We start from the raw sequence: 13,776 nt of genomic DNA on the forward strand, positions 1-13,776 counted from the left end.
ATCCCCTTTTCTTTACATAAACAAGTCCAAAGACTTTTACTGTCCAAACTTCACGGGAAAATGAATTCTCTGCACATAAAATTCTCATTCTCACCATAGTCCAATAGGCTGAGATTATTTTTACGCCTAGATTAATTTCACACATTCACACTGACTGGACATCTTGACTAGAGCATCATTTCACAACTCCAATAATAACAACACATTCTCTCTCTGGACAATGAAACTTTACTGGACAATAATTCAACGCCTTGAATTAAATTTATCACATTCACTCACAACGCGGGACATAAACAATACCACCAAATGTTTACTTTCTTCACTGTCTATCTTTTCTCTTCAAACAAAACACACAAACAACAAATACTGAACTGTCTCCTACAGTCTTCAGTCTTTAGGTTTTGACATAGTCATTCAGGTAAGCTGGTGGTTTAACCTGACGTCCACGAGAAGTGGTTTGACTTTGACCTGTGTCTGTTTTACCTGCGGTTTGTGACTTCATGAACTTGACTTTGATGCGTTCAGTTTTCTTTTCATTTGGCTGAATCTTCACAGGTGTTTTAGTTTCAGGTGTGTTTGTCGCACTCACAGGAGTACTGACTTTGGTCACCTGAGTCTGACTATCAGCTACTGCTCTGTAGTTTTTCACTGCTTGGTCATTTAGCTGTCTCTGCCTATCAAGGTCTGTTTTTCGAGTGATTGTCTCCCTTGGACCAGTGTTGGTCAGTGTTTCTCCAGTTGTTCTGATTTGACGCCTGTTGCGTCTGTATGCTTTACCATTTTCTGTGTGCAGTTTGTAAGACCTGACATCTACCTGTTGCTCTACTTTTGCTTTTGTCCAAGTTTTGCCTAACTTCACCCTCACGGTTTGACCTGGCTGTAGGGTTTCTAGTTCTGCTGTACCTTTGTTATAGCACTTTGCCTGTTTTTCTTTTCTTTTGATCAGATTGCCAGTCACGTTTGTGCACGTCTGCGGTTTTAGCAGAGTTTTGGCTGTAGGAATTCTGGTTTTGGTTCTTCTGCTGAACAGTCTTTGCACTGGAGAGGTTTTCATCACCTCCGATGGTATGTTCCTTAACTCTAGTAGAGCCAAGTACGGATCTGTTTTGCTTTCTACAGCTTTCATGATCAGAGTTTTTGCTTGTTTGACCGCATTTTCTGCCTTTCCGTTGGATTGCGGATAATATGGCGAACTGGTTATGTGTTCGAATCCCCAAGCCTCAGCGAAATCTCTGTATTTGTCTGAGCTATACGGCGGACCGTTATCAGAGATGATCTTATCAGGGATTCCATGTCTGGCTAAATGGGCTTTTGTCTTGTAGATGACTTCTTCTGCTGTTTTGTTCTCAAGGCGATCGACTTCAAAGAAATCAGAGTAGTAGTCTACCACTACCAGGTACGACTTCTCTTGAAAGTCAAATAGATCACAACCTAGCGTTTCCCAGGGCCTTTCAGGTATTGGGTGGGAAATCATGGGCTCTTTCTGTTGGTTGCTTTGGTGTGTCTGACAAGTTGCACATTTGCTCACCAACTTTTCTATGTCTGCGTTCATTCCTGGCCAATAGACCAGTTCTCTTGCCCTTCTCATGCAACCCTGAATCCCAGTATGAGCCTGATGGAGCAAGTGTAGGACTTTCTCCCTCATTTCTGTTGGTACAATGATCCTTTCTGCCTTGAAACAAAGACCGTTCTGAGTCGATACTTCCTCTCTGAATGGAAAGTAAGGTTGAAGACCTAGCGGTAAGCTTTGTCTCGACTCAGGCCAACCTTCTTGTGTTATTTGCATCAGCCGACACAAATCTTTATCACGTTTTGTTGCCTCTTTCAACTCTTCGAGTCGCCCTTCAGACACGGACACATGCGCGGCCATGTCAATGCTCTCGATTTCCTGCTCTATTTCTGTCTGGAAAATCTGTTCGCTCTTCATTTTCCCTGCTTTGTGTGACCTGACCACAGCTCTGCTGAGCGTGTCAGCGAGATACATCTCTGTACCTTTCTTGTACACCACAGTGTAGTCAAACTTTTGCGTTCTCAGCAACATGCGTTGCAGACGTTTTGGCGCTGCCAACAAGGTTTTGTTGTGAATGGGAATCAACGGCTTGTGATCCGACTCCACCTCAACATGTCTACCATACACATAGCGCTCGAAACGTTCCAGCCCGAAGAGAATCGCAAGCATTTCCTTCTCTATTTGCGCATAGTTGCGTTCAGTTTGGGTCAGCGCTCGCGACGCGAACTGTACCGGTTGTCCATCTGACAACAAACACGCCCCCAGACCGAACTCAGACGCATCACACTGAAGAGTAGTTTTCGCACCAGGGTCAAAAAATCGCAAAACCGGTGGTTCAGTCAACATGCGCTTGATCTCATCAAACGCTTTCCCGTGCAGGTTCTCATCCCAGCGGAAATGCACGTCTTTTTTCACCAGCTCACGCAGAGGCGCTGCGACCTCCGACAGACGTGGTGCAAACTTCTGGAGATACCCTACCATCCCCAGAAGTCTCTGAACCGCCGCTTTGTCTTCTGGCTGCGGAAACGACTTGATTGCATCGACTTTCTTCATGTCACACTTCAACCCGTCCTTTGAGATCACGTGACCCAGATACGAGACCTCAGTTTTCCTGTACTCGACCTTCTCTTTGTTCAGTTTGATGTTCTTCTCGCGACATCTCTGCAAGAACAACCGAACGTTCTGGTCATGGTCTTTTGCTGCTTCTTTCTCTGTGTCTCCCGACCCCCACACAATGACATCATCATGGACTGCGAACACGCCCGGCAGTCCGTTCAGCGCATCATCGACACGGCGCTGAAATTCCTCTGGACATACCGACGCACCGAACGGCATTCTAGTCCAGCGAAATTTTCCGAAAGGGGTTTCAAACGTTGTCAAGAGACTGCTTTCGTCGTCCAGGACAACGTGCCAGAAGCCATTGCGCATGTCGAAATGCGAGAAAATCTTTGCGCCTACCATCGACTCTAACGCGTCATCAATGCTCTTCATGGGGTAATCATTTCTTTTCAATGCCTTGTTCAAGGGTTTTGGATCTATGCACAACCTAGCCTGACCATTGGGCTTCAACGTCACAACTACGCTGCTAATCCAATCAGTTGGTGTGTTCACCGGAACGAGGACCCCTAACTCAAGCAGACGATCAATTTCTGCTTTGACCTTCTCTTTGACAGCTATGGGCCACTGACGACATGGAAGCTTCACTGGAGGAACCGATGGGTCTGTTTCAAACGTTAGCTTTCCGTCCAGAGCCCCAACCTCCCCTTTGAATACGTCATCAAACCCTGTGAGAACATGCTTATCCCCTGTGCCTATGGCTGAAATGTTCTCGACATTGACCGTGATCAACTGCATGTGTTGGCTTGCTCTACAGCCCAAGATATCCTTCACTTTGGCGTTCACTACCACAAAGCGCACTTTGTAGCTTTTGCCGTTCTTTGGATTGACCACAGGCAGAATACGCTCACCTAGAGGAGTTACTGGTCTTTTGTCATACATCAACAAGCGTTTGTTGCTTTTGGTCAGCTTTGTCAACGCTACGTCTCCCGTCACAGTCTTGTACGTCTCTACGGACAAACTGTTGATAGTGGCTCCACTGTCAAGTTGCAACGATGTCGTCACTCTGTCATGTCCAACAAGCATTTTTGCATGCACAGATTTATCAACATCATCAACAGACAAAACATGTTCATCATCATTTTCACTCATCGTCAGAACAAAATGACCATCATCATCATCACTCTCTTCATCAGACATTTCATGCACTTGCCTATCTGAGCTTTGTTTGCACTGACGAGCAAAATGGTTCTTCTTTTTGCAACGATTGCAAGTCTTGCCATATGCGAAACAGTGTTCCTTGCCTTTCTTGTGCGATTTGCCACAATACACACACGCTTTCACACCACTGTCTCTTTCGCCCATACCTCTACCATCATGACGATCATGCTTCGACTTCGGGGTAGCACCCTTGTCCTTCTGACTGTTTGTCTTTTTTCTCACATGCACACCGACACGATGTAGGGCTTCATCACCAGCCATACTCTTGGCCTGCTGGGCTGCTGCCTCACTCACTCTGCAGATCTCAATGCACTTTTTCAAAGTTAGACCTGACTCTTGCAAGAGTTTTTCCCGAACCGTGTCATCTGACAGTCCAATAACGACTTGATCGCGTAGCATCCTTTCTTCGAATGTCTTGAAGTTACAGGAGCTAGCTAGTTGTCGGAGTGCTCCGATGTACGTGTCGATCGTTTCCCCCTTCTCTTGCTTTCGCTGGTGAAACTTGTAAGTCTCGTAGACTTCTGATGTCTCCCCCACACAGTAGGCTTCGAACAAGGGAATTATCTTCGTAATTTTGTCCTTGTCGTCTGCAGCCTCGAAAGGCAAACCTTCGAACACGTCCCTTGCACCATCACTGAGACAAGTCTTGAATACTGCGGCTCGATACTTCTCATCCTGAGAATCAAGACGCGATGCTAGTTCGTATGTCTCCCACGACAGCTTGAACTTGCGCCAAGTCGCCTCCAAACCTTGTGCTGAAAGCTCAAGTCTCTGAGGTAACGGAACTTTGACGGTTACCGACCTCGGCTGCGCTGCTACTCCGTCTTCTGCCATGATGATTCTGACACCATGTATCGTTTTGTGTCTGTGTTAGTTGAATGTTTATGGACGCATTCGCTCCGGGTTCCATGTACAGAAACGGACACTGCAGTAACAGTTGAAGAGATAATGGCTTCACTTTATTGTTTGGCTTCTAGGCCATCTTGGCGGTAACATCGTACAACACTGCGCATGTCTCGCGCGTACATTCACACACATAATAGTGACGTAGTTCACAGTCTATTAATATGTATCATGTGACGATCACATGATAGCAATATCGACACAACGATGAAGGTGTCCACGATCTCAGGAGATCCGTGTGTAACCACTAGGTATTCAGTCAAATCCGTGTAAGAGGCTTTCAACTGACGGGGACAACCAAGCCACAATTATGCACCGACTTGTCGACATAGATTAACAGACGTGCCTTTAGAATTTATATATTATATATATATATATATTAGGTATGAACGTATGTGCAGAGGTGCCTCAATCTGAACAGACAACTAAAGCTTGATGTTTCCGTCACACTTTGTCTTTTAGATCTTCATGATCTCGTGATTTTTTATATGGCTTGTATTTCAGCCAAGACCCAGCGGGAATATCAAAGGGACTCACTCCCCAGAGGCTCGTGAGTCCCTTGATATTCATCCGCTGGGTCTTGACTGAAATACAAGCCATAGGCTCGTGAGTCCCTTTGATATTCCCGCTGGGTCTTGACTGAAATACAAGCCATATAAAAAAAACACTCGTGTTGTAACCTCTATATATCCACTTCTTGCTGGGCACATACAAGCTTATATCCTGCAGTAGAGACTACAGCTGGTATGAAATCCATCCTGCAATGATGGGTCACTTTCTGCTAACCCAGGGTAAGTCTTTTCATCACATGCACCACTGTGCGTCAAAGTGGCGTCTGTGACGTTTTTTTGTTTACTGACTAATTAGTTTAAACGTCCTCTTTGGACCAATTGGCCTATCTTCGGACAGGTAGAGTTAATATGCTATGTGTGTGGGGGGGGGGGGGAGGGGGGGGGCAAAACACTGGACAGATAATGATATGCAAACAAAGAACACATATGATCGTGTTATAATCCTGGAAGTCTGTTGTTGCGGTATTTCAAAATGGGGATGGAAGTAAAGATTTTGTTGGGGGTTGTTGCCTTAGTTTACGCGGAATATGGTTGGAGTGGAGCGGTTTTGTATGCGTATTTGCTTTTTATTTATGTAGAATATTTTTAGACTTTTGTATCATACCAAAATAACAAAATAAATAACCGACTGAATAAGTAGCTAAATACACAACTGGAAAAATAATACAATATTTATCATTTGAATCTTTAATCTTTATCTAGACCAAGGAAACTATTGAAATAACTAGCTAACTAAATAGAATGGGGAACTTAAAAAAAAAAAAAAAGAAAAAAAAAAGAATGGGGAACTTTGGTTCAGGTAGGTGGGCAGTTTGTGCTTTAGCCTTACTTAAATCGAACTATGCTTCGCGTTTTAGGCGCGTTGGTTGTGTGTGCGTGTGTGGAGGGGGGGGGGGAGTCGTTTTGTTTATGTTCGCTTGCCAGTAGAAGAATTCCGGAAATCGCCCAGTCGGAATTTTATGGGTTGTGGAAGACTTAACTTTTCCTTGTTACACCCCCGGTATAGGGGTGTGTATAGGTTTCGGTCGATGTGTTTGTTTGTTTGTTTGTTTGTTTGTTTGTGTGTTTGTGTTCGCATATAGATCTCAAGAATGAACGGACCGATCGTCACCAAACTTGGTGAACAGGTTCTATACATTCCTGAGACGGTCCTTACAAAAATTGGGACCAGTAAAACACACGGTTAGGGAGTTATTGCTGGATTAAGATTCTACAAGGACTTATAGAGGGACATATTAATGGTCAAAGGGAAATAACCTTCTCAGTTGGTGGCAGTGAGAATGGTTATTTCCCTTTGACCAACGGGGGTGTTTTTTCTACCTCGGAGGAATTTCTTGTTTTTCCTTGCTTTTCCCATGGACAAACTGAGGCAAGATAGATATAGATTTAACATTGTAGTTTTTTTTCTGAACATCATTTATCAACACCATGTGATTGCACTGACAGCCACGAGGAAAATACTTCCGGTTATTTTTTTATTTTTCTTCACGTGTGTGCTAACAAATCACTCTCGAGTTACGCCCTCGGAAAATGAGCACCCGAAAACGACACGGTCTTTACCGGAAGTGATGTTACATATTGAATGGACATCAGCAGTTTCTGGGTACGTTGACAACAGCTGCCAAGACCATCCTGACGCATGCGGGAAGAACGCTTCGTATCACCTGACCCTCCCTAAAAACCACGTGGCGATGGTCAGTGTTCCCGTATTCTCCTTCAAAGAGAATCAGCACCTCAACTTATACGCTGTGACGGAGGACGGAGAGCTGGCGAGACTGTGGACCACGTCAGGCACAGCACTCAAAGTCATCCCTGCACAGATCGTCAACACCTCCATCTTTGTTGAGTTGGTCTCAGAAAGGGAATATCGCCAGTCAGAAGGCTTCCAAATGCTGTTCTCTTTTCACCCTGTGTCCAATTATCCACAACGCAATGGGGACGGACTGTTCAATTGTTCCTCTCCAGACTACGCTTCGTTTCGTCAGCACCTGGACTGTAACTCTCTCGTCGAATGCCTGGGCTCTCAAGACGCGCGGCACTGTCCCGAGTTTGAGCGTGAGCTGCACAAGGATTACCAAATGTTCCCCAGAGAGAGGACACGCGGGACAGTATTGACGTGGTATGACGGCCAGGAAAGCTGCCGGCAACTGGGCGGCGACCTTGCTATGATGAAGACGCTGGCAGAGTGGAACAAATTTTACCAAGTCGTTGGCAACGTCAGTCGTTCTGTCGGCAACTTTGTCTGGGTCGGGATTCACGGCTATGACCTGAACGTCGCGGACTACTACCGCCATGCCTACTTCTGGGCGGACAACACAGTGTCGTATTCCGTCAACCTCACTCACCTCTTCTACCGAACAGTGCAGGGTAGAGTGTGTCTGTACCACAGCCCCGGCTGTAACCGCCACCTTTGCTACGCTGACTGCAAGATCAGGTACGCCACTGCCTACGCGTGTCAATTCGAAAGGCGTAATTCATCGGCAGAGCCAAGACGGGCTGTGGACTTTTCTGAGCTGAGGAATTTGACCCGAAAAACCACGAACCAGTCGCTCGTGCGATGCGAAAACGGTGGTCACATGACACACAGTTTTCTGTCCTGCGATCCACAGAGCCACTGCGGAACCCGTCAGCTTTACTCGGATTGTTCTATCTCCATCCCTCACGTCAGTGGCGCGTCCGTGCCCAGGAAGAATAACGCGGATCTAGCTGAAGATGACGCAAGATACAATATTTCGGGCAGTAACAGTGACGCATCTTTCACAGCTGGTGACGTAAGGGTGGCCATGTTTGTGTGTGAGGACGGACGAAGTACCGTGCCGTACTCTCTGGTGTGTGACTTCAGGGAGGACTGTGACGACGCGTCAGACGAGGCGTGGTGTGTGCACAGCGAGCAGTGTGTGGGCTTCACGTGCCGCAATGGTCAGTGCGTTGCCGAGACCGCTTACTGTGACGTCAGACGGGACTGCTGGGACGGATCAGACGAGCTGTGCGACCACGCTCACCTGCTGACGAGGACAATCGTCAGAATGCTGCCACCCACTCTTATATCTTTTGATGGTAAGAATTCGTTCCTTATGGGGGCCGGGGGACCCGGGTAGCTCAGGGGGTAGAGCGCTGGACTTGTGATCCTAGGGTCACGGGCTCGAATCCAGGCCTGGATTGACACGGGTTAACTTTATGTGCAGACTCAGAGACGGTATTCATGTCCCACCCCCGTGTCACCACAGTGGCAGGTAAAAGACCTCGGCCATTCTGCCATAAGTGGCTGGTTACATCTAAACACGCATATAACTTGGTATCTAATCTGAAGTTGAGGTAACACCCGGGAACTTGCCCCTAATGGATTTGTCGTGAGGGCGTAAAACTTCAATTTCTCTCTCTCGTTCCTTATTTTCCTCGTTTTTAGTTTGGACTTTTGTAATAATAATGTAGTTATTAGTATTGTATAAATATATATACCTCCCTTTAGGCTTTTTCAAATTTCCTTTGTTTTAACCTAATGTCTTGGTTAAAACTTGTCTAAATTTCTAAATTCTTTCTTAATAAATAGTAATTCTACACTTTGGCCTTAAATCAAAGTGTTTCCCTTCACAGATATCCCCTTGGGGTTGTCAGATGAGGGTAGTCTCCCATGCCAACAGAAGCTACCATTCAGAAAGTGGTTTGCTTCTTAGTTGGATACTATGGGTTAATAGCTCACGCCATCTGTACCACCTGACCACTGATGAGACTGACACAATAGTGTCGAAACACGTGTCTGGACTAGGTACTAAAACAATGGTCCTCCTCAGGACTAGATTTCATTGTGTTACGTCCCCCACAAAGGGACTTTGCTTTGTAAATCTCGGTCCCCCTTAAGGAGGGTCTGATGCTCCAAATAGGCTGTCTGTGAAGAGATACTTTCTTCTCTCTCTTTCGCTCTGCTAAGAGATTTTAACAAATCTCAGAAGAAAGTCTCTGCTGACTTTCAATTGTTTCTTTCACAACTTCTGATGTTTTATATATCCGTTTGTTTCGTGCACAAAAACGTGCTATTGTAGATAAGCTCACATCGAGTCGCATTCAAATGACTAACTGACGACTACATTGTGAAAAAGGGAAACTGGATCACACGGGTTCACGATGGCTCAGGGGTAAGATAAACCACGCAAAAATAAATTCTTTGAAAATTGTTCGCTCTTTACGGAGGGCACCTAGGATGTTCTCAATCGGTGAGTGTTTAAATGAAAGGGTGTTTGTACTGTGTGTAAAAGCCTGACCGTATCTGTGATGGTTTACGGGAGGCTTACTGTGCCTTTAAAGTACCTTTATAAATGTTCCTTTTAACATGTATTCTTGTGATTTTTGTTCATGAGTGTTGGGGAATTGTAAGTTCTAGAAATGCCACAATAATGTAAATGCTACATATCGAAAGCATTTGATTTTGTGCTCAAGAATCTGGTGTAGAGTCTGCATGTTTGCTACCACAGTGAACACATTCCTATTTTCTGTTAAGTGTAGGGATATGTAAAGGTTGTACGCTGAGTCTCAGTAGATATAAAACATGGTCGAAGATTGTGGATCGTGAAAAACGCGAGCTTCAGCGGGCTTTTTCATGACCACGAAAGACATCGATATGGTTAATATCAGCTAAGGTGAGGTGCGTAACCTAACGCTCTTTATTCCATCTTCTGTCAGTTGTTATTTAAAACAAAAACGTTTCATCCCACAGTTTGGTTAAATCTGCACGTATGTAGACGAGTGATTCATATCAATCAATCAATCAATATGAGGCTTATATCGCGCGTATTCCGTGGGTTCCCGCAGTGGGGCACTGCGGTTATGAAATTAAAGGCCCCTCCTGTTTTTGGAAACGCAGGAGCTTTCTAGTTTGCTGTTAGGTAGATTTTTGGTTCCTCTTTCCTGTCATGCTCTCTTTTTCTTCATGAATTCTTTTCTTTTTTCTGCCTTCTTGCTCATTCACCTGTATTTTTTCCAAAAATCTCTTCTCTTGCCGCTTGTCTCGCGATTCATGTATAGTTTAATCTGTTAGTGTTCTGATGTAAGTCCAGCAGTAGATAGGTTAAGCCTATTTTAACATACTGGAAACTGGTAATCTTCCAGTAGGTATTAATTTAGTTTTACTAAAGCCTGCTGGGACACAAGTAATGGGTTAGTGCATTTGTAAACAGGAATCGCTTGACAAGTGGCCCCCTTCATCCCCCCCTTCCTCGTCCTGATATGGCTCTGCGTAGTCGGCTGGACGTTAAGCAACAAATAAACAAATTCCGTGGGTACAGTTCTAAGCGCAGGGATTTTTTTTTCATTTTTGACTCACATGCGAAGCAAAAGTGAGTCTATGTACTCACCCGAGTCGTCCGTCCGTCCGTCCGTCCGGAAAACTTTAACGTTGGATATTTCTTGGACACTATTCAGTCTATCAGTACCAAATTTGGCAAGATGGTGTATGATGACAAGGCCCCAAAAAAACATACATAGCATCTTGACCTTGCTTCAAGGTCAAGGTCGCAGGGGCCATAAATGTTGCCTAAAAAACGGCTATTTTTCACATTTTTCACATTTTCTCTGAAGTTTTTGAGATTCAATACCTCACCTATATATGATATATAGGGCAAAGTAAGCCCCATCTTTTGATACCAGTTTGGTTTACCTTGCTTCAAGGTCAAGGTCACAGGAGCTCTTCAAAGTTGGATTGTATACATATTTTGAAGTGACCTTGACCCTGAACTATGGAAGATAACTGTTTCAAACTTAAAAATTATGTGGGGCACATGTTATGCTTTCATCATGAGACACATTTGGTCACATATGATCAAGGTCAAGGTCACTTTGACCCTTATGAAATGTGACCAAAATAAGGTAGTGAACCACTAAAAGTAACCATATCTCATGGTAGAAAGAGCCAATAAGCACCATTGTACTTCCTATGTCTTGAATTAACAGCTTTGTGTTGCATGACCTTGGATGACCTTGACCTTGTTGGTAGGAAAAATGTGTAAAGCAGTTCTTAGTGTATGATGTCATTGCTGTAAAGGTCAAGGTCAAGCATGTGAGTCGTATGGCTTTGCCCTTCTTGTTTTTTTCATATGCGTAATTGTTTCGTCCAAAACATTTGATTCTGCCAACATTTCGCAGCAATTAGTTGGATTTGGAATATAATTGAGTAAACTTATTTGTATGTTGTTATTTTGCTGTAGCGGTAAAGGCAGATAATGTTGTGTGTTTTTCGTGTTTGATCATGGTTAAATCAGTAAATATAGAAAGTATAAATCTAAACAACAAAGTGACTGTTTATATGTTCCCCTCCATATTCTTTTCAAACCTTGTTCGTTCCGTGTTGCGTCTGCTCAGTTTTTGTTGCCTTTTGTGTTTGTTTGTTTGTTCCTGATGAAGCTTACATAAGCAAAACTTCGTACTGTCTTGAGCTGTTCTTGTATCGGTGAGAACAGATATATATATTTTTTTTTAAACTTTATAGAAAGTATAACAAATCAATTACTGCAGAAATTTCGGTCTGCCCGAAAACATAAAGTCAAAAGTGAACTAGATGTAAAAAGCGACCTTTGCCCTCTGTTGTCATAGGTACCAGGGCGGAGATGCACGAAGTGAAAGTGGGTGAAACCCAAACGGGCGAGAACAAACCGCGGGGTCTGATTCGTTGAGATCACAACACATCTCAATTACAACCAATCGAACACCACGGCTGACACCCATCCGGTTTGTTACTTTCTCGTGCACCTCGGCCAAGGTGACTTGTGACGCACAGCGCTCACCGTTATCTTCACCATTATAGAGCTCTTAGGCCCCCCCCCAAAAAAAAAAAAAAAAAAAAAGTCTGTTTACGGTAACATAGGCACACAAAAAATAGGGTCGGTAGGTCGGGATTTTTTTTTTCCCCAAAAATATATTTTTAAGTTATTTTGCAAAAAAACAAAGACTTTTTTTATTTTTTTTTAATTTTCTTTTTCCCAAATGCTAAAAAAAAAGTCTAGGGTCGCGCGAAAAAATAGGGTCGGTCGGGATACCGTAAACAGACTATTTTTTTGTGGCCTTACACCCCCCTCCCCCACCCCTCTGTCATTTGCTGTTGTTACTCGCACCTTGGTCTCCCTTGGTTCTGGACTGAGGTGCACGAAACGGAAGTGGTTGCCACCCAATTGATGGGGAACAAACCGCGGGGTCGGATTGGTTGAAATCGCAACAAATCTCAATCTCAACCAATCAGACCTCGCGGCTGCGTACCATGACAGCCATTTGGGTGGTACCCATGTCTGCTTCGTGCACCTCAGCCTGGTCTCTGTCAGGTCAAGGCAACTTCAGTCAGACTCTTCTCAGCCCGTCAGACCTTTGCCCCGAGACACACCTCAGATGCTCGGACGGCAACTGCCTGCCTGTGTTCGTACGTTGCAACGGGGTGTACGACTGCATTGACAAGGCGGACGAGGCCCATTGCGACAACGTGACGTGTCCAGGCTTCTACCGCTGCCGCTCGTCCAGCGTGTGTGGCACCCTGACCACCTGTGTGACGGCTGGCCCCAGTGTCCGCAGCGTGATGACGAGTGGCTGTGTCAGGCCCTGTGTCCCTCCCGCTGCAGCTGTCATGGCCACGCCTTCGTCTGTCCCCGCCCTTTTCCCGCCCCTCCTTCCCTCAGCTGCGCTACCTTGACGCTTTGGGGTCCGGCATGACGATGAATGACGTCAGCTCCAACGTGTATCTGATATGGCTCAGGCTAGCGTCGTGTGGGATAGTGGAGCTGCAGGTAATGGACCTGCGCAACCTGAGAATGTTGGACCTGAGTGACAACCAGCTTACGACTCTCCGTATGGATGCCTTCCTAAATCTCACCAACCTAGCCGTTCTCTGTCTGGCTGGAAACCCTTTGCTTTCTGTCACAGCAGGGAACAACTACACCCAGCAGCAAACTCTTCGAGTCCTCGATCTTTCCAGCACATTCCTCACGTCGTTCGGCAGTCTGGCTTTTTCAGGCTTTCCAGAGCTGCGGACCCTCAACGCATCAAACAGCAAAATTGAGGTCATCACTGAGGACGGTTTCGTCCATACCCGTAAGTTAGGTCTTGTTGACTTGCAGGGAAACCCCGTGGAACGCTTCCCAGTGAACCTTTTCACGGGACTCTTACGGCTAGAGGCCGTGTACTCTGACAACTATAAGCTGTGCTGCAGCGACACCTCCCAGCCAACTTTGAAATAGATTCCTGCCATGCGCCTCGAGACGAATCTCCTCCTGCGAGGATCTTCTTCGCTCGGACGTTTTCCGGGCATTCCTGTGGATGTTTTGCAGCCTTGCTTGTTTGGAAACGCAGGATGTCTCCTGTTTCGTTTCTTTCGTACAAAAGGGCGTCCATGTCGAGCGGTTTTAAGTCTTTGTCAGCAGCCTTGGAGCGGCGGACTTCTTGATGGGGAATTTCCTGGCTATGGTAGGAGGAGCGGACATTGCTTACCAGGGTCAATACTCCCTTTTTCGAGACGGCCTGGAAGTCGGGGGTTGTGTGTAA

At 45.4% G+C, this 13,776-nt stretch overlaps 2 protein-coding genes across 2 annotated transcripts; both read left to right on the forward strand.

Annotated features, from left to right (window-relative positions):
* The first annotated feature begins 6,129 nt into the window (after positions 1-6,129).
* LOC138979561 (uncharacterized) lies at positions 6,130-12,928 on the forward strand. Its single transcript, XM_070352274.1, has 2 exons — positions 6,130-8,319; positions 12,567-12,928. The coding sequence occupies exons 1-2, from the start codon at positions 6,618-6,620 to the stop codon at positions 12,926-12,928; spliced, it is 2,064 nt and encodes a 687-aa protein (XP_070208375.1). The 5' UTR covers positions 6,130-6,617.
* A 16-nt stretch (positions 12,929-12,944) lies between these two features.
* Positions 12,945-13,472, forward strand: LOC138979562 (G-protein coupled receptor GRL101-like). Its single transcript, XM_070352275.1, has one exon. It carries the CDS (start codon positions 12,945-12,947, stop codon positions 13,470-13,472), a length of 528 nt encoding a protein of 175 aa, XP_070208376.1.
* The last annotated feature ends 304 nt before the right edge of the window (positions 13,473-13,776 follow it).

This window comes from Littorina saxatilis, linkage group LG11 (genome assembly GCF_037325665.1).
Source record: "Littorina saxatilis isolate snail1 linkage group LG11, US_GU_Lsax_2.0, whole genome shotgun sequence".
NCBI lineage: Eukaryota > Metazoa > Mollusca > Gastropoda > Littorinimorpha > Littorinidae > Littorina > Littorina saxatilis.